At 34.4% G+C, this 22,190-nt stretch overlaps 1 protein-coding gene across 1 annotated transcript in view; it reads right to left on the reverse strand.

Moving 5' to 3' along the window:
* Positions 1 to 22,190, reverse strand: part of PIK3C3 (phosphatidylinositol 3-kinase catalytic subunit type 3) — a 138,226-nt gene that overhangs the window by 78,390 nt on the left and 37,646 nt on the right. Inside the window, exons 5-10 of the mRNA XM_008691401.2 lie at positions 19,397 to 19,483; positions 17,706 to 17,801; positions 15,080 to 15,151; positions 12,944 to 13,048; positions 12,170 to 12,262; positions 3,928 to 4,113 (exon numbers count right to left, since the gene is read on the reverse strand). Of these exons, the coding sequence (XP_008689623.2) occupies positions 3,928 to 4,113; positions 12,170 to 12,262; positions 12,944 to 13,048; positions 15,080 to 15,151; positions 17,706 to 17,801; positions 19,397 to 19,483 (639 nt within the window). The remainder of the gene's footprint in view (positions 1 to 3,927; positions 4,114 to 12,169; positions 12,263 to 12,943; positions 13,049 to 15,079; positions 15,152 to 17,705; positions 17,802 to 19,396; positions 19,484 to 22,190) is intronic.

Genomic DNA, 22,190 nt, shown 5'->3' on the forward strand with positions numbered 1-22,190 from the left:
TCACATTTTGAAAAAATAAAATTCTTCCAAGCATGAAGGACATAAGCATCCGAGTAAAACAAAAATAAACAAAAAAAAAATCAGGCTTCTGACTGAGAAAATTCAGTAAAAATTTCCCAAGAGCTATGGAATATTATCTAAATAGTGATCACCATTTCTCTTGATAACAAGTTAATGCTAATGCTTCAGAGTGCACAGGCAAAGTTCCATGTCAAAAATCACTCACTTCCCATTTCTTATTGAATTAAGAGTAATTTTTCACACAGGCATTTACAGTTAGAAACACATGGGTTCTGATTTAACTTCCTGAACAGCCACTTATACACATCCCACACTCCTCTTAAAGTGAAATACTTTCTATTGTTCTTCTACTTTTCATTCTCCTTGCCTTTGTTCATACACATCTCTCCACTTAAAATGTAAATTCATGTCCAATTGTGAAAATTCACTCTTCCTTCAGTATCTATCTCAAATGCCACTTCCTCCTCAAATTCTATGGGGCATCTCTCCTTTTGAGCCACACAGCAATAAGAAATATGGCTTTTAAAAAATTCCTAAATTTAGCAAACTAAATTCAGAAAAGTATTCAAAGATTGGGTAAAATTTATTTTACAAATGTGTGGCTGGTACAACATTAGGAAATTCACCAGCACAGATTTCATATATAGCATATATTGTATGCTGATGTTTTCCAGACAGCATAATGCTATACTCACAAAATATAGCAAACCACCCAATATCCATTAAAACTAACAAGAGAAATCACTAAAGTGATTAGATAAAACATAAATATTAAAACATAGTTTTTAACTAGCTAAAAGATGTAAGAGATAAAAGGGGTGAGATAGTTCATAACAGTAACAATAATTGTCAGGGAATAAATCCATTTTTAAAATGTGTAAAATTTTTCTAACATCGAGACTTGAATGACAAAAATCATGTCTCCAGGAGGGAAGATTTAATATCATAAAGTTGTCAATTTTTTGTAACATAATATATAAATTTAATGTAATTCCACTTAAGATTCTGGTGGAGTTCTAAGAAAATGAAAAAATTATCCTAAAATTCTTGGAAAGAATAAATGTATAAAAATTATAAAGAAAATTATAAAAAAGAAAAACAGGGAAAGGATCTGTCCAACAATGTTTAATGTTATTGTGAAGCGACTACAATTTTTTTAGAGTATGATACAAGTCTCAAAAGATTTGTGGAGGATTATCAGCAAAGTGTAAAAAGAATGTATCTCTTGGCCTAATAATTCCAATATAAGCTACTTATTCAACAATACAGAAAAATATATACACAAGTCTGTTCACTAAAATATAGTATAGCAAAAGATTACAAATAACATACAAACCAAAAGACGCTGACTGATTAAATAAATTATAAATTAAACTTGCAATAAAATACTACGCTGCTGTTTAAAAAGAATAAGGTAGATCTACAGGTGTCCATAAAATCTAGAAACACAGTGTTTTTTTACAGATTAAACATGCCCTTGACATCATTTGCCTTGATATTTATTTGCCTATGTTTCCAGACTTCATGGAACCAAATATATGTGTTGATAATGAGAAAATGTCCAAGATTATACTGTTCAGTTAAGAAGGCAAGTTTTTAACAATATAAATGATCTTAGTATAAAATTTACATAACATAAATGTGCTATCCTTCTGCATATGTGCATGAGTACGGTTTTCAAAACCATGCCCCACATAATTGTTCCTCATAGCTGTCAAGTGACATAAGCAGCCATTATTACTATTTTTTTTGGATAGGACCTAAAATAATATATGGTGTTCCTGAAGACATATATATACAGCTACATAGAGTCAGAGAAAAGACAAAATTCATCTTAATATACATCTGAAGAATCAGTAGTAACAAAATTAAAAGACCTTTTTTTAGCTGACTATATATAATTTATTACTGAACTAAGTTCAGAGAAAGGAAAATCAAGAGATAACCATCATAATATTTATGCTATATAGAGCTCTAAAACCTCAAGGAGCACCTGGGTGGCTCAGTCAGTTAAGCATCTGAGTCTTGATTTCAGCTCAGGTCATGATCTCAAGGTCGTGAGGTCAAGGCCCACATAGAGCCCCTCAACCTGTTCCACTCAGCCAGGAATCTGCTTCCCTCCTTTTCCTTCTCCTTCTGCCCCTCCCACCACTCACACTCTCTCTCTCAAATAAATATTTAAAAAAATAAATAAAAACTCAAAAAACTACCATATTTTGCAGTTTAAAGTGTATATAATGTTTCTATCATTATCCTCTACCTCATAACAAAAATTATAAAATGGTCTAGAAATAGTTCAGTACCTGCACAAATATGGCTATCACCACAGACAATCAAATACTTAGTTTACAAGCCTGTGAGGGAACTTAAGTAAGACAATAAAAAAATGAGGAGCTAAAATTTTTCTATTTAAATTCTGAACCCACATCGAGAGGCTGTCTTGACTACAGACCAGAGGTCTTTAGCTAAACTCTGTGACTCATGTCAAACAGAGAGAATTAATGATTTAAGTTAAATTTCTAATGAATTTCAAAATAAATATTACAGTATTTCCACATTTCAATTTTTACTTGTGATACAGTAAAGACAATGAGGAAGAAAGATAATATGCTGAATCACAATGCTTAGGACTGCTTTTTAACAGGAAAATGAAAAACACCCTATTCCAATAAAATTACACAATATCTGAGATTTGCCTCCAAATAATCCGGTGGAGGGTAGGGAATGGAGAAAAGGAAATAAATGGTGTTATAGATGAAACAAGACCAACTATGAGCTGGCAACTGCTGAAGAAGGGTAAATTACATGTGAGCATTCACTGCACTATTTATTGCTTACATTTTACAATAATTAAATACAGACATACATCATCCTTATTGACCTAGTAAATGCTGTGTTTTGCTACTATGAATTCAAAATGATTTTTTTAAAAGATATTCATTGTTCTATGGGATCAACATTCCTATATGTATCGAGGTTTGAGAAGACTTATCCCATATCCTATAAGCCCCGCAGGCTAGCATAAATTATTAGGTTATGTTTGGAAAAGACATCCACCCTATAAAAATTAATAAGTAAAAAAAATTGCTGGATTACTCCATCTTATTAGCAATTACTAAAATTCAAAATCCAGCACTGCTTTGTGTCGACAGAGTGTTCCTCCTTCCCTGGTGGCTTTCTATGTATATAAATAGCCAGCATAAAGTTTGCAGTCTTTGCTTTCCAGAGGATTCAAAACCACCTTCAGAAAATCTACATATACATATAATTGTTAGCCACTGAAAGTTTAAAGGAGAAGTTTGAAGGAGAATAAGATGACCATGCATCTCTATGCTTTAAAGGCCCCAAGGGCTTTTCAAGGCTGCAATTAAATGTGGCTTGTTGTATACTGACTGATAGAGGGGATCTGAATTATTCCCTAGCTGGTGCTGCATTAAACCATTTTTCATTAGAATTCTTTTTTCCAGACAGAGCAATACAAGCTCTGCTGCCAGGTAAATGTCCTGGGAGAGATTGTCCTATCATGTAACAGATCAGGAAGTAAATTTTCATTTCACAGAAGAGTCCTTGGAGGAATATTTTAATTTTACTTCAGAAAACACACCTAGTATATCCTCTTCCCTTCTAAAAATCTCTCTCTCCCTCCTGCCCCCCACCCACACAAACGGGGGTAGGCAGGGGAGGTATGCTATAGAGCCTATAATCAGGCTCTAGTTTAAAATGTACCCAGTCTGGGCCACCTGAGTGGCTCCGTTGGTTGAGTGTCTGACTTTTGATCTTGGCTCAGGTCTTAATCTCAGGGTCATGAGTTCAAGCCCTGTGCTGAACTCCACTCTGGGCATGGAGCCCACTTTAAAAAAAAAAAGAAAAAAAGTACCCAAAGAGAAGTAATGAATAATAACGTACCTCATCATCTGCCTGTCGCAACCGGGCAACAGCATAACGCCTGACTGTTGGATTGGTGTAATGGGAGGATAACAGCTCCAAGGAGTCCTCTACATCCATTGGCTTCCATTTTCCTAGAAGTTCCAATGCCTGTTTGGCCTCCTGAGGTAGATCCCAATTAACACATTTCAAGAACTTTGTCAAGGCCTAAAATCAGAAAAGATTTTAAAATTAGAAACAACAGCCTATTACCTGGGGTAAGGAAGGTCAAGGGTGACTCGGCAGAGTCGCTTGGTCTGATGGCAGAGTCACAGAGTCGATGACAGACTCCTTGTGTAATCACTAAACATATATATGATCCTAGAAAAATACTACAGGATAGAGAAAAAAAAGAAACATGGTCCCTGTAACTTTACATTTTTCAGGTTAAACCACTTACAGAGCACTATGAATTTTTAAGTTTTCTCTGGCTTTTCTTCATTTTCCTTTTTTATTTTAAAATACTGCAGGCTTCAAGACATGGAAATAAAGAGATGAGGCATATTCTCATGTGATGCCTTAAAGACAACCTTCATTTTATAACATCAACATGAGACATAAAATACTGCAGCCAATGAATGAAGAGGCCAAAGTCAAGTGAGGGTAGAATCCTTACCACTAACCTCACTCTCAAACACCTCCCCACATCACTGGGTTTCCCAGATACTCAGACATGAGGGCTCAAACTAAATTAAATATGTACAGCTCTTATACAGAGAAGTAACAATTTAAAAAGATAGACAATCAAAAACTCCACAGAAAGATAAATACAGAAGCAGTAGCAAATATTCTATGATTCAGCTGCCTGTTCGTCGTGCCTTTCTGGAACCTCACTTCTTTAGACAGGCAGCATACTTATCAAAGTTTTCACAAGATCGTCCAGGTAAGTAAATGACCTTGGAGCACAACACTCATGGTTGCATACATAATAAATGCTCTTTTAAAACGGATGTATATTTGTTTTCCATAAAAAAAACAAAAACAAACAAACAAACAAAAACGATCTCTATTGTCACATCTTCCTACTGGGAACACTTTCCAGGCTGATCCCATTTTCTTTTTTCTCCACGATTTCATCTTTTGAACAAAGATAACTTTAAAATTTTAAATTCCTACTCTGTCCCACTAAAATCTTTTCATTAGTAAACTAATCAAGTTCTCAAGAAAATGTCCTTTGGACAACAAAACACAATTACTGGTTAGTATGACATAAAATGAACCCTGATGCCCATCCCCTAACTTATTCTTGATTTAACTAAATTAAGCAAAAAAGCACAATGGAGATTATCTAGTCCACTGCTCGAACTGTATAAAATCTCACTGTAGTTAAGTGGCTTATCCATCACCTCAAAATGGTGGACAATCTACACCCAAACTCCAGGTCCACTAACTCTCAGCCCATGCATCTTTCACCAGATGGATCCCCCCTAGGATTAAGACACTGCCAGCTCCTAATTAGCTAAACCCATGCCCCTTAGAGACATTATTCCACCAATACTGATCTCCTAAATCCATTCCCCATTCCTAACCATTATTTCCTAGCAATATTTCCTGCATTTTCTCCTCAAGTTGATTCTCACTACACCACACATCTGGAGTTTGGCATAGCCTTCTAGCTAAGTGTCTTAATACCAGTTTCACTTCTAATCATTTCATATAAACCCTCACCTCACATTGGAAGTGATGTTAGAATGACTCTCCAACTGTCAACAGAAATTCATCTTCTAACAACCCCACCAAAAAGAGACCTAATATTTAAGTAATTTCAGTGACTAATTTCCAAAGCACCCAATGTTTTTATAGATAGTGAAGGCATTTTTATTTTTTAAGTGTAATGTACCAAAATACAAATGTGTTTTCATGTAATTTCTTCCCACTGACCAGTTTTACTGGGGAGAATGAGAGTAAATTTAAACCCACCACATGGACAGCTTTTCTAATAGTTGATGATAACTGCCATATGGTTATAGCGTGGTTTCCCATTAGATGATAGAATCTAATTTATAAAAACAACAACAAACAAACAAAAAACAATATACAACCATAACAATAAAACCTTGGCTTCTTTCCCAAAATACTCAATGATACTTCTCACCACAATCCTCTCTAATTAGGTGACCTCTCATTCTCCCTTTATGCTTCAACTAAGCTAACCTATTTTTTACATGACTTTGTCTAACTCGTATCTACAAGCTCCTCACCCAAATAGTAGCATCATCTTCAAGGCCAGCTTGTGTCAAAGACTCATCCTTTTCCAGTAAGTTTTCAGCAACTCTGAGCTCTTCCTTTAGTAGCTGCCTCAATTTTACTTTCTTCATTCAAATGATACTCTTCTAACTGCCAAATGCTTTGGTGGGCATTCGTATCCCTACAATTGGAGTCTGACTTCTGCAAGATAAGCTATCCATTTCTTCTGTACCTCCCACGTGCCATTTAGCAGAGTACTCCCTTCTCCATGTAGGAACACAGACTACCCTTCTAACTTATTCCATGCATTTATTTTTCACTTCTAAAATGTATTTCTATGTTGAATGTCAAAACAAAGCAATACTTCTTAAGTAACTATAGCAAAACTTTTCCATTTCACAGCACATCAGCAGTCTTAATAGAAATGTGTGGATATGTACTTACAAGCAAATCTTGCAGCATGCTGATGTACTCAATTCAATAACTGAAACAATCTAGCCCCGAGATTCTCAGATTTACAGATTCACTAGTAAGATTTATAGATCATGATGCTGCCAAGGAACTTAAGGCACTGTACAAAAAATTCACAACTTTATAATGCTGAATGTCACAAATGTAAACAAAGAGGTAGTAGAATAAAGACAGAAACAAGGAGAAGAGAAATGAGAATGGTACAAAGTGTAAGAATTTGAGGCAATAGTAATGATGACACTTAATCTCTGGCCCTTTAAAGATGCTGTATTGACGTATGTAAAGGTACAGGATTCAAATGATGCAATTTTATATTTAGAGTTTCCACAGATAACTGGAGAGTAGAGGCTTTAGAGCCATAATGTTTGGGGTCAAATCCTAATTTCCGACTCAATTAGTAACTGAGTCATTAGGAGCACACTACTTAACTTTAAATGACTCATCTTATAAAGTTGTGGTAATGATTAAATAAAGTTACTGAATGTAAATGTTTAGAACAGTACTTTGTATATAATTAATATTTGATGTTAATTATTTTATCATCTGATATTACTGTTATTCTATTTCTGATGTTGAGTCAATGTCAAGTGTTAACATTAACACATTTATTGCCATGTTTTATATTAACAGCAACATTTTATTAACCTCCCTTCTGATCTTAGAACCTCTTAGAATCATGTTCACAATCACTTCAGAGCTGAAAAAAACTATGTTCACCATATATATTTCTAGTTTTAACTTCTACCAAGTAAGTTATTGGAAATTTCTAATTTGTTGCTGAAGAGAAACCTATTCCTCTACGAGGACACTCCTGCCAACAAATATGTGGTTTTCCACACCAAACAATTCCTTAATTCTCTGAGGACACCAACTAGGTGTCCCACCATCTAACTTAATTTGAAACTACCTGCAGTTACTGAAGTTTCCATAGGTTAAAGGGTCAGTCTCAAAACTGCTTCCCATTTCAGATGCCAATTGCAACTTTTGGGTCCCCAGGTTGTCCACACTTGTGTCTAACTTGGCTACAAATCAAAAGTTACCAACAAAACATACTGAACTCAGGTTCAGTAATTTGCTATAACAGCTCACAAAACTCAGAGAAATATTTTACTTATCATTGCCAGTTTATCATAAAGGATACAAAAATGAATAACCAGATGAAAGGTACATTGGGCAAGGTGAGGGAGGGTCCCAAGCAAAGGAGCTTCTGTCCCTATAAAAGTCTAGGTGTGCCACTCTCCTGTCACATGGACACATTCACTACAAACCCTGTCATTCTAGGTTTTTATGAAGGCTCCGTTACATAGGTACGTTTTATTAAATTTCTGGCCAGTGGTGATTAATGCAATTTCTAGTCCCTCTCCCAAAGGTTAGGTGGTGGGGCTGAAAATTCCAACTGTCTAATCACTTGGTTGGTTCCTCTAGAAACCAGCCCCCTCAAGCAAGAGTCACCTTATTAGGATAAACGCAGGTAAGGTTGAAAGGGGCTTATTATCAATAACAAAAGACATCATCTCATCCCTACCACTCACGAAATTCTCAGGGCTTTAGAAACTGTGCCAGAGACAAAAAACAAATATATATTTCTTACTATATCACAATATCACACTCGTGCCTCTAATACTTTTGACTCAAAATTGAAAATATCTCCTCAGCCTACTCCTTCCATTTGCCCTATTTCCTTATTTCAGGCACTCAAGCCTCACTCCTGAGAGGTGTCACCAAGTTATTTTATACATTCTCCTCTCCTTCACTTGCCCTCCAACACTACTCTTAAAATCATACAGGAGCCTCCTAATTCGGTCTCTTTTTTCATTCCCAGATCTGCTCCAATCTGCCCCGGCTTGACTTCCTTAAAACATTACTTCTTAAGACACATTCTTTTGCTTTAGTGGTTTCCTACTGCCAGTGAAATCCAACTCCCAAACGTAGAATTCAAGGCTCAAACTGACTCCATTTTTTGTTTCATAACCATTCATACCATTTTTTTGTCTCTGAACCTAACACAATGCCTTACTCATGCTTTTCTTCCCCATGAAAAATGATCATCAAATAAAAATATCACTGAAACTTATTCAAACTTTAAGACCAATCTTTGCTCTGTGAAACTTCCTTCCTATCACAGCACATTAAGCTGATTCTACTCTACATTTCTATTATAGTAATTACCTAAATGTTTATTAAGAGAGTAACCATTAATCAATTACATGCTTATGCTTCTCCATTTTGATTGTGTAAAAATATCCTTTCCCTAAAACAGTTTTAATTTATATGAGGACAGAGAAATGGTATTTTGAAGTCCAGACTCGTGACTAATACTAGGCCAAGAGTGGTAACAAACACTTGCTGAACTGAATTCACTTCTGCTATGGTCATCATCAACTTCTTGACAGGAAGCAGAAACATGATTATTGTCCTGATGTCACTGTCTCCGTAGCTACTTCAGAAACAGCCTCATAGGAACAGTCAGTGCATCACTATTATCTTCACCACATGTGACTCTTCCTACTGCTTTTTTCCCCCAAAGATAATAAAAAGGCATTAAGAAGTTTTTTGTTTTTTTTTTTTAAAGATTTTATTTATTTATTCGACAGAGATAGAGACAGCCAGTGAGAGAGGGAACACAAGCAGGGGGAGTGGGAGAGGAAGAAGCAGGCTCACAGCGGAGGAGCCTGATGTGGGGCTCGATCCCATAACGCCGGGATCACGCCCTGAGCCGAAGGCAGACGCTTAACCGCTGTGCCACCCAGGCGCCCCAAGAAGTTATTTTTAATTAACATTTTTATAAGAAGAAGCCATTTACCATTTACTGGTTTGGAAAGTTACAAAATCACATTTTGGGTTTCATAAAAATAAGTCACTTCCTACATAGTACAAACTACAAATTTAAAAATTCTCCCTCAATTTCACTGGTTTTGCTAGACAATGTGGTTACCATGAACTTTTTAGGTGCAACATCAAATCCAGACTAGAGGGTTTTCATCCAAAGTCCTTAAGACAGGTCATTTAGAAAAAAATAGATGGAAAGATGAAATTTAATTAAGAAGTAAATAAGTATAAATTCGTGACAACTAATTTCTACCAATTTGTTTTCTGAGTACTGTTTTCTCTCCAGGAAATCTTTTCAGCCTCGGGGCCCAAATGCCAAATAACCTAAATCACTTTCTGAGAAACTGACACTGAAAGAATTTCTTTGTGTAAATAAATTAAGGGACAGGGGTACCAGAGTATTTGTTTTCTACAAAACCCATTTTAAATTATTACAGAGATACAAATGTGGCTGTGTGAATAATTCCTCTGGTCACTTCAAGGCCAATATATATATTTGGTTTACTGAAAAGTGCTTCCCAAACATTAAAAAATATTGTTTGCTCTACTCTAGTGATCATAAGAATTCTATAATATGTCCTGAGAATTGAAGTTTCATCACCCACCTTTCGAAAACTTGAAATCAACTAGTTAAATGAAACTTGTCACACACTTTATATCACTTGAGCATTTTATTTCTTTTGCACATATCTAGAAGTAATTGAATTTCAGTGGGAAGTGACTACTTGTTTAAACAAACAATTTTTCTTGCAAGCCTTTCTATCTAAGGCAGTTCTGCTCTGTAAATCTTTTCTATGCTTCCTGAACCCATACATTCTAACAGGTTTAATTCAATATCTCGCTGTGTATTTTAGAAAACACTGTGCTACATTCAAGATGCAATTTCTGGGACCAAGGTTATTCTTCATTTAACTGAGAATCATATACTAACTCAATCTTTTTATAAAACACAGAATCACAACCTGAGTTTCTATTGATGAATATTTCCTTTTTTGCAGTAATGAAGAGAATAACACTCAAAGCTACAGTAAATTTAAAATTCTTCTCTCACACTTGTTAAGGATGTAAAGAAGAGTTAATATGATTCATCTACAAAGAATTTCCCAAGACCTCAATAAAAGATAAAGAAGAAAAGCTGGAGAGTTAAGATGAGCTGCAAATGAATTTTTATCTTTACTTTAGAAACTAAAAGAAATGCAATTATTTCAGAAAAACAAGTTCAACAAAGTAGCTAAAGACTGTTTCATGAGATTGTAAAACATATTCATTCTCATATAATTATATAATAGCTTTCTGACAGATATTAATTTTCCTGACACTTCTATGTTTTGTCCCCAACACGTTTCAGAACTCCTGCTGAGGCATGTGCGTGATGTTGCAAACATTTTCTCTACAATCCACTTTTCCACGGCTTCACTGATGAGTTCGCTTCTAACTCAGAGATGTGAGCACATCAAGAGGCAGCCTCTGTAAGCTCTGTGCTGCTGCACAGGTCTCTCATCTGTAGAACACCATCATTAACACTGATATCGTGGGGTTGTTATGGGATTGAAAAGATCCCTGGCACACTGTGGCTGGTGAATAGATACCGGTTATTATTATTCTATCTTAAGAGTTAATCCTTGAACTTATGTTCTAAGAATTTACAGACTATTTTAAGTACCAAAAGACACTTAGAAGTTCACAATTGTTTAATTGACTCATATTAAATACGAAAAACTAAAATTCAGACAGGTGAAGTGATGGGCCAGCAGTCAGAAATCTTTTTAGTGGCAATAGTAAGACTCAGAACCAAGTCTCCGGACCCAAACCTAGTGCTGACTAATTTATCATAATTCTCCAGAAACTTCATCTACTCCTTGGTTTCATTAAGAAAAGAAAATGTCTAGGGGCGCCTAGGTGGCATTGTAGGTTAAGTGGCTGACTCTTGATTTCAGCTCAGGTCATGATCTCAGGGTTGTGAGATCGAGCCCCACATCAGGCTCCATACTCAACGTAGAGTCTCCTTGAGATTCTCCCTCTCCCTCTCCCTCTACTCCTCCCCTCTGTTCACACATGCTCTCTTTCTCAAATAAATAAATCTTTCCCAAAAAAAAGGAAAGAAAAGAAAGCAAAGCAAAGCAAATGTCTCGTTCTGACCTTGTCTCTATCCTGTATGCCAAGATGGATGGCACTCCACAAACTCAATTCACACATTTCAAATTACATTTCCCATACTCTCCTCTAGCCACATCTCCTCCAAAATTCTATAGTCCTTTTAAATAACATAAGTAGTTGGCTAGTCATCCAGTTTCAAAGAGGTGAGAACAATGAAGACAGAAGTGAATCAACATATACTCTCCATCTGCTTAGCCAGGTTATTCACCAGTATTACCTCACCCGTGAAGAAGGGCTGGCATCATTAGAAAGTTGAGGAAACCAAGCTTGCAAAGCAATTCTCCTAACCTTACCTAGTAAGGATAAGCAGAAGTGCTAGCAACTAAACCCAAGTCTCTCTGACTTAACCCATCCAAACTATGCCTCTAGGCATAACCTGTGCACCAACGAACGGGTACCTGTGTCTTTGTGTGTGTACCCTTTGTAATATTTAAAAAATAAAGTATCATACATATTGCCCTATAAAATATTTTTAATCTGACAGTAACACTCTATTTCCATGGCAGTTTAACTTCATCTTATTCATTAGCAACAAAGTTTACAGATAAATATGACATATGAAAATATTCAAGATACTCACTTTTTCTTGATTAGTAAGATAATATCTAAACTTCCAAACAAGATCTTGTTCTTCATATGTAAGTTGCTTGGTTGGTGGATAACTCACAATAATCTACAACAAAGAAAAAAAAAAACTACTTTTGTCAAATAGAGTCTTCCTATTTGTTTCTATTTCATTTACAATTTTTCATTTATTTAAATATCTCTATAATAGAACTTTTATAGAAGTAGGGAGAATGTACATGCAGCAGAGCAAAACTTAAATTTGCAGTACTTATTAGTCTAAAAAGGATATTATTGGAGTGCAGGGGGAGAAAAAGATGAAATTTAAAAAGTCACACTCCATATAAAAAGCTGTTAACTACAGAGCTCATTTCATTCAACCAAAAATAAACCAAATCAAAATAACAAAAGCCCCCTTTCTTTCCAAAAGGAAAAAGAAAATAAGCAATAAACATTTCCCCTATCAAGTCAACACACACAACGCATGTGTGCACACCAAGGCTTCCTTTAAACAATACCTTAGGGCCAGTTTCTAAGACCGTTATATCAAGAAAGTATACACTATTTTTAGCTCTGCTTTCAGGGTTAATATATTTTCTTAGAGCCCCAAAATGATTAAAATACAAAAACAAAAGCCACAGAAAAAGCAAATTTGTTGAAATTACATAGATTTCATTAACCTGAAAAAAACATGCATCTGAATCACTTTCAAATGAAGTGGTTATTACATCAGTTGCAACCAAATTACACATTTCATTTTTTTATATTAATAGTTTATAAATTCTCTTACATTTAGCTGATCTCTTGTGGCAGCGTTAGGTTTGAGATCATGGTCAGAAGGTCCACTTCTTAAACTCCGGGCAAGCTTGTGGTGTTTGCTCTCAACTAAATTCTCCTATAAATTATTTATAATTAATCAACAACATAAACTTCATCAAAAGGAAGTTTCAACAGCCGATTAGAAATGCAAAAATAAACAGTTGCTTACTTAAGACCATTTTATAATATGTAACATTTTATTCTTGTTACAACTTTGTCCCCTATGTATTTTTTTTAATATCACCATTTTTTTCATTTCAGGTCATGATTTCATATGTCCTGAGATTGAGCCCCACGTCAGGCTCCACCCCCAGCAGAGAGTCGGCTTGAAGATTATTTCCCTCTGTCCCTCCCCCCATTCTCTCTCTAAAACAAATACATAAATCTTTTTTAAAAATGAATAAAAATTAAATTGGAAAAAAAATCACCATTTTGAGATAGGGAAACTAAACATGCTTTATCCTTCACTAGTGCCATAATATGCATTTACCATTCCAGCTTCTTAAAACATCTCATAATACCCCTCATTCTCCATATATTCAAGGTTTTCACATCCTCTACCCACTCAGATAAAACCTTTACTCTCAAATCTTCCCTGACAACCCAGCCTAAAGTGTTCCCTCTTCCGCTGAGCTACTAGTGAACTTGTGATATCACTGTACTACCATCTTAGCAGTTTAACTGCCAGTAGTGACTGAAGGCAGGGATGATGACCATAATGGTTGAATATATACATACTTGGTGTGAACTATTTTACCGATGGCCAAAATCATTAGTTTTGAACATACTGTCTTTGCTTAAAGAGATTTATTTATTTTTGCATGTGTGAACAGTCTTCCCATGTCTTTCTCCTTTCAACTGGCTTTTTGCTGCTTTGTCACTTGGTTTTAAGATCTCTATATATTAGATATTCATCCCTTTGCCTGTGATATATATCAAGAAGAGTTTCTTCCAGTTTGTCCATTGTCTTTTGACTTTGTTACAGTGTTTTGCCATGCAATTTTTTTAATGTAGTCAAATTTACTAATCACTTCTTTAACTGCCTCTGGATTTTGAGTCATTGTTAGAAGTTTTTCCCTACATTTAAAGTAAAGTACTAGTAAGGCTTCATTTTTTAATAATTAAATCCAACCCCTGATCTATTTGGAATTTTTCTTTACGTATGATGTGAGGTATGTGTCTGGTTTAATTCTTTTTCCAAATGGCTAATCAGTTCCCCAGCACTATGTTGCAGTGATGAAATGTCACCTTTATCATATTTACGATGTTTGTTTCCAAAAGATTCCCAAGTTGCCCTTTTTTCTAATTTTTTATACTTTTTCCCCAATCTTTTCCTTTGTTACTTCCTGCTTTAATGACCTGTATGTACCTCCGTTATCATGCTTTTACCTTCTAATATGCTACTTTAAATTCACTTTGGTCTGATTAGGAAGGTAACTAATCCAATTAGAAAAGTAAAAAATAAGAAAAAATGGTTCAGGTGATGTACTGAGTTGTAAGTGTGAATATCATGGTATCTATTGTGCTACTAAAAGGATTTTTTGCCTGAAACGTTCTAAATTTAAAGTCATCTAATTAAACTTCTGTTGCAAAGAACTCTTCCTGTTTCATATCCCCAAACCATCATCTCAAAAATTCCATAGATGGGTATCTCAAAATCATCCAAGTCACCATGATCCAAATTAAACAGTTCTAGTAGCGACAATAATCTTCCAGATATTTCGACAAAATCAGTCTCCCTAAAATTCTCATCCACTGAACCCAGTGTTACATCCTGGTATAAACAAAGTCCCCTCCCATATGATGACAGTCTTTCCAGTACCTGTTCCCCAAGTTCTCACTTCGAGACTACATCTCCTAACTCTTCCAATAATTCAAATAAATGGTTCCCCAACACTATACTATCTTGACCATATTTTTAGATGTTGATATTGTAAAAGTTCCACCTGAACCTGATTTCAGATAGCTAAAATGGACTTACAAATCACTTTTAGATAGCTGAGTTAGTTACAGATATATTTTTTTTAAAAGAAACTGTATGCTGTGGATCCAAGTCATAATCACTCTGGAGAAAAGTACTTTCATAAGAAATTTGGCAATAACTCACCATAGACATCTGAGGGTCAGGAACTTTTACTATCTCAAAGCTTGTTAAAATTGGAGATGACTCATCACCATCCTGGATTACAGTGTAGTAAGTTGAAAAAAAAAATAAACAAAATTTAACCAAATGGTAAGAATAATACATAAGAATGTACGCTCCAATGTATTTTAGTTCTATTTGATGAACATCATTCCTCCCTTTTAAAAATGCATCTTCTTTCAACTGTATTTTAAATTACATATCCATTTTTTACCTGTTGTTGCTGATGAAATATTTGGGGGAAAATAATATCTAACAATAAAAACTTGTTACAGTTTTTAGATATATGAGGTCTAGAAATCAGTAGATTGTTTCTGTCAGTTATTTTTAACTCCATTTATAATGCTAGTGGGTCAAAAGCAGTATGTCCTAATTTTCAAACTTAGAACAAGAAGCCACAAAGTATAATCAAATTATGGCACAAGGGATATGTTGCATCATTTGTGAAAACTACTAAGTAGATGTTGGTAACTTCGAATTATCACAACTGAGTTCCATTCAAAGAAGTTGGATTTTAAGCATGGAATTAATGTTACTGAAATTTATACACAGCTAGAGATTCAGCAACATTGCCTCTACTGAATACAATGCAAACTTGAATAAGAAGAATTAATCCATCAATTCTCAAGAAATAAAGCTGCCTTATTTTGCTGGTATTATCATTTGTAATAAGTATTGGCTTTTATTCTTATCCAAATCAGGCAAGAGAGGTAATTCAGCATAATAAATGTCACTGCATACATACTGGAAAATGCTAAACTAATTAAGGTCAAAATTCATTTCCTCACAACCGTACACCTCACATCAAGCTTTTCCGTCAATTTCCAAATGCTAGTATTTCTAATGTTAGATACGTGCAACCAAATCAGGAGAGACTGAAAGAAAGGAAGTACTGGGACTTGACTTTAGTTCAGTAATTGAGTCCTACAGAAAACCACAAATTCCCACAGCCGTTGTTTAACAGGCTGGTTCTCAGTCACAACACCAGAAAACACATTTATCAGCCCAACTGTGACAAGTAATCTTCACTAAGGCTATCTGTCACAAAAGACAGGTGACAAGAAAGTCTATTTCCATTAGATTCAATACACTGGCCCAGCAATCTTTACACTAAGTGGAAATATGACAGGGTAGGTAGACAGGCATTAATTTATGAGCAATTTTCAAGAAGCAGTAGAAAGGGGTCAAGAATCTTTTCAAAAATACTTGAAATTCTTCTAATTTTTATTCTGTTATTATTTCATCTATTATCAAAGCTGTCTTTCAAAAGATTCTTCACATCTCTTATGTTTGAAAGTACCATTCCATTAGCATGTTTTTGCAATATAAACTCCATATGGACAAGAAATAATGCTTTTAATTACATATAGTATAAAATGTAAGATGTGATTTTATTAAAGTGTACTGGTGACAAAACAATTTCACTCACCTGTATTTCCCCTCCTTTTTAATGTAGTTTTTCTAATGAATTAATAAGCAATGTTAAAGTCTATCTTCCTAACTTCTTTTTACCAAAGACTATCATTTACAAAATAAAAAGCTGAAACAAATTAACTTTTCCTAACCTTTTACTAAAGGGAAAGGATACAAGCTAAAGAGAAAAAAAGTGTGTTAACTTGAAAAGTACCCAAAAAATGATCATAAATTAACTACACAAGCCCTAAAACTCCATTATGAAAACTTCTTTCAAGTAGTAACTTACAGTTATGAAAGAATTTATATTTTAAAAAATCACTGTGACAGCTTTAATAAATAACAGTAAAGCATAAATATACTTTAGAAGTGTTGCTTCTAATAAACAAATACACTGCATATAAGCTTAGCTATATACTAGAAGAAATATTATTCTATTATGCCATGTATCAAAAGTCTGTCCTCACTCACACTGATTTAAGCACCTGAGTATTTCCACAATAATACCTGGTTCTGAACTACGCATGCAATTATTTCTATAGTGCTTAAATTAAGACCCTTCAACAAACATTTAAGGCATAGATATTTTTCAAGTAGCTACATATCAAACACACAACTACTTTCTTTTGCATAATGAGCAGACCAGAGCCAATCCATTAAGTGCATACTTGTTATCACTCAGCCTACTGAAAACATGGTTTTTTTTAAATTTTGCATTTATTATATAAATACACATTTAGGAAGTCTTCAATAAGCATACTTATGGTAGGGTCACACATTATATATACAAACTCAAATAGTAAATATATCCTTAACTTTCAACAGCTTACCACTTAAAAACTGATTCCCTTTTTATTTTTCCAATGAATACTGTTAATAAAGCTATTGCTTTAATGTCCTACTTGCCAATTTGCAGAACAATTAATCAAAAAGTTTTTAATCTGTTACATATTTATTGAATTCTGGAACCCAGAACTGCATTACACGAATGATCGGCTTTTGTAATCTTGTTGTAGCTATATGATCTGATTTGTGTACATACAAACAGCTGCTGCTGACAGCTGTCTGCTGCTATCCTGCAACCAAATAATTCATCTCAGCAGGTACAACAGTAATTTTTTTTAATGTTTTCCCTCCCCTCTACTTTAGAGACCATAAAGAGTTCCAAGGCAAATACCTTTTCATAATAAACAATACCATATTCCTTATCATCACACTTGACACACCGAAACTCAACCATCAAGTACATGAAATTAGAACTTCGTTTCTCACTCTAAAAAAGAAAAAAAAAGACTTCTATGAAAATCATGATCTTCAACATTCTCTTAAAGGATCAGTATGTATCATTATTTCCAATTCACTAATACATAATCTATCAAGTACGACTTAAAATGTAACAAATTTTTATTTCATTATTATAAACAACCTTCACAAGTTTTTCACAATTTATAAGTGGTCTTAAGATAACTGGTAATTATTTGTAAATTTTTATCAATATACTTTAAACATACTGGGGAATAGTTACTTTTTCTCCAACATAACAATGTGTCTCCTTAAAAAAAAAAAAGGAAACACTAGGACAATAATAAAGTGAAAATAAAATGAAGTCTAAAAGGGTGATAAGTCTTAAACCAGTTTTAAAAATGGCTTTAAATCTTTATGTATAAAATCATAAAGGTCTAAAGAAGTCACTTAAATTGTTCAGCTTTATGACACATATTGTAGTCTAATTATGGTAATGGCAATGTTCTCCTATCTTTTAAAGAGTGGGGGTGGAAAAGGTGGGTATGGCTAGACCAAGTAAGCCCTAACACTGCCTTTTCTACACCAAAGGCTATCTACATTGAAGAACAGAAAAATATAAGTAAACATTTTGATTTAACTATTTTAGAAATGTGACTATTATAAACATTCAAAAAATTAAACTTTTCTTTCAGTTTTAGTATTATAAGTGTATTATGAATAAATTTAGAAAAGATGCCCAGTTTATTCATACAGAATATAAACACTATTAAACCAACTAATTTGTTTTTTAATTAACAATAGAATTTAAGTTTTATAAAGTGTTCATTGTAAAATTAAAAATTTCTTTTACAACCCACTAAAAATCATTCTGAGAATATAAAATAAGTCAGTTATACCCTGTGGTGATCACAAAAAAGTTAGGCATATCACAAAAACTGACATTCCTCTCTGCTAATGTTGTTGAAATAATTGTTCTTTCTACTCTCTAGACACAGAATGTTAAGCCACACATCTAGTATTTCAATGCAAATACATAAAAAAGAAAAGAAAATTTTGTTCTAACTTTTGGAAAGTTTCATGGAAGCCATCTTTTAATTAAACATATTCTAGACCAATAAACAAGATCAAGAAACAAAGAAATTACTTTGAACCATGTAACTTAACTAAGGATGCAGAGTCAGTCCTATATGTAGTATAGCACATAATACACATAGTATCTTAACTAGAGACAGGGATTACTAACAATGACTTAAGGTAACTGAAGTAAAGGGGCGGCATTGTGTTGAAAGAATCCAATACTGAACTGAACCTAAACATAGCTGCCAAATGGAGAGAGAACACACAAGTGAGGCATCAAGCTTAACACCGGCTTCACTTATATAATATCCAGTACACTTACGATGTCCACTGCCTACTTCATGGTTCAATATAACATTAAAACATTAGAAAAACAGATACCCCAAGTTTTCCACTTATTAACACAAAACTCACAACTACAGGTTATCCTCAAAGCTTTCACATTTGTGAGATAACCTGGCAATAAACAAAGCTTCTCAAAAAGTCCTAACTTAGACATCTAGGAAAAATATTTTGGGAAGGAAAAAAAAGAGGGATACAACCCACCTCATTTATCATTTCTATTTCTCTAAATGTCAATCTGTCCAGCCAATCTACTTTCACCATGTGTCCTTGTCGATGAGCTTTGGTGAGCTGCAGAATAAATATAATGAAGAAAATTTTAACACAGATTTCACAGAAAGGAGGATAAAAATGGTAATGATCATCAACATGATACTGGAAGTACCAACTAATGCAACAGGACAATAAAGAAGAAATAAATGGTATACAAATGGTGAAGAAAGAAATAAAATTGTCTTTATTTGCAGATGACACGATCATCTAGGTAGATATAAACAAAGAAAGGTTAGAAACTCCAGGAACTAACAACCAATTATAGCAAAGTTGTAGGATACAGGGTTAACATAAGAAAGTCAATATCTTCCCTATATTCCAACAATAAACAAGTCAAATTTGAAATTAAAAACACAATATCATTTACATTAGCACCCCAAAAATGAAACTGGTTTAAATCAGCAAAACATGATCTCTATGAAGAAAACTAAAAATCTGTGGAACAAAATCAAAGAACTAAATAAATGGAGAGATATTCTGTTCATGGATAGAAAGACTCAAAACTGTCAAGATGTCAGTACTTTCCAACATGATCTATAGATTCAGTACAATCTCAGTCAAAATCCCAGCAAGACACTTTATAGGTATCAACAAACTAATTCTAAAGTTAATATGGAGAGGCAAAAGACCAAGAATTGCCAACACGATATTGAAGAAGAACAAAACTGAAGGACTGACACTACCCAACTTCAACTTAATATAGAGCTACAATAATCAAGACAGTTAGGTTTTGGCAAAAGAATAAACAAATAGATCAATGGAGCAGAACAGAGAACCCAGAAATAGATCCCATAAAAAGAGTCACCTCATCTTTGGCAAAGGAGCAAGGGCAATATAATGGAGCAAAGACTTTTCGACGAATGGTTTTGGAACAACTAGAGTTCCACATGCAAAAAAAAAAAAGGCATCTAGACACAGAACTTAACACAAAAATTAAGTCAAATGGATCACCTAAACGTAAAATGCAAAATTATAAAACTCCTAGAAGATAACATAGGATAAAATCTAGATGAACTTGAGTACAGAGATGACTTTATAAATGCAACACAAAGGCACAATCCATGAAAGAAATCACTGACAAGCTGGACTTCATTAGAATTAAAAACTTCTGCTCTGTGAAAGACACTATCAAGAAAATGAGAGGCCTACGCCACAGATTAGGAGAAAATATTTGCATAAGACTCACTGATAAAGGACTGTTATCCAAAATATACAAAGAACTCTTAAAATTCAATAAGAAAAAAGCAACCTGGCTAAGAAAATGTGCCAATGAACCTTAATGGACAGCTCATCAAAGAAGACACATAGATGGCAAATGAATAATATGTCAAGGAAATGCAAATTAAAACAAGATACCACTAAATACCTATTAAAATGGCCAAAATCTGTAAACACCTACAACACCAAATGAAGATGAGGATGTGGAGCAACAGGAAGTCTCATTCACTGCTGGGAATTCATTGCTACATTGGGAATGTAAAGTAGTACAGCCACTTTGGAAGACGGTGTGGCAGTTAAAATTAAATACACTCTTACCATACGATCCAGGAACTGCATTCCTTGGTATTCACCTAAATGAGGTGAAAACATGTCCACACAAAATATGCACATGGATATTTATAACAGATTTATTCAGAACCGACAATACTTGCAAGAATTAAGATGTCCTGTGGCGCCTGGTGGCTCAAGTTAAGCGTCTGCCTTCAGCTCCGGTCATGATCCCAGTGTCCTGGGATTGAGTCCCACATTGGGCTCTCTGCTCAGTGGAGTCTGCTTCTCCCTTTCCCTCCGCCCCTCTCCCCCACTCATCCTCTCACTTGCTCACTCTGTCTCTCTCAAATAAATAAAATCTTAAAAAAAAAATACGATGTTCTTCATAGGTGAATAGACAAATGTGGTACATTTAGACAATGGAATATTATTCAGTGCTGAAACGAAAGAAGCTAGCAAATCATAAAAAGATATGGAGGAACCTAAAGTGCATATTACAAAGTAAGAGAAGCCAACCTGGAAAAACCGCATACTGTACAATTCCAACTATATGACACTCTGGAAAAGGTAAAACTATGGAGATAATAAAAATATAATCGGTTGCAGGGGAAGAAGAATAAATAGGTGGAGCAGAGAACTTTTAGGGCAGCGAAGCTACTCTGTATAATACTATAATGATGGATAAGTGTCATTATGTGTTTGTACAAGCCCAAAGAATGCACGACACCAAGAATGAACCCTGAGGAAAACTATGAACTTTGGGTGATTATGATGTGTCAATGCAGATTCATCAATTACAACAAATGTACCACTCTGGTGGGAGATGCTGAAAATGGGGGACACTATGCAGGTATGGGGACAGCGGGTATATGAGAACTCCCTGTACCTTCCTCTTAATATTGCTGTGAACCTAAAACTGCTTTATAAAACTAAAATCTTTACAAGTCTAAAAAAAAAATAAGGGGATGGTAACATTACCTTTGCATATGATACATTTTTATATGTAACAGAAACCATATACAACTATCAGGATAAGAAATGGATTTAGTAGAGACTAATCATTACATTTTTTAGAAAAAAAACAACTTAAATTTTTGTTTAAAGCTCCACAATCTGCCATTTAAACATGTTAAAAAATACTGAAGCCTTTCCTAAAAGTATCTCCACGTTCTACATTTCTTATATTTTGATTATAAAGAGAGAGATTTATAATAAGAACAGTTTCTCAAATGGG

Source organism: Ursus maritimus, unplaced genomic scaffold (assembly GCF_017311325.1).
Source record: "Ursus maritimus isolate PB19 unplaced genomic scaffold, ASM1731132v1 scaffold_18, whole genome shotgun sequence".
Lineage (NCBI taxonomy): Eukaryota > Metazoa > Chordata > Mammalia > Carnivora > Ursidae > Ursus > Ursus maritimus.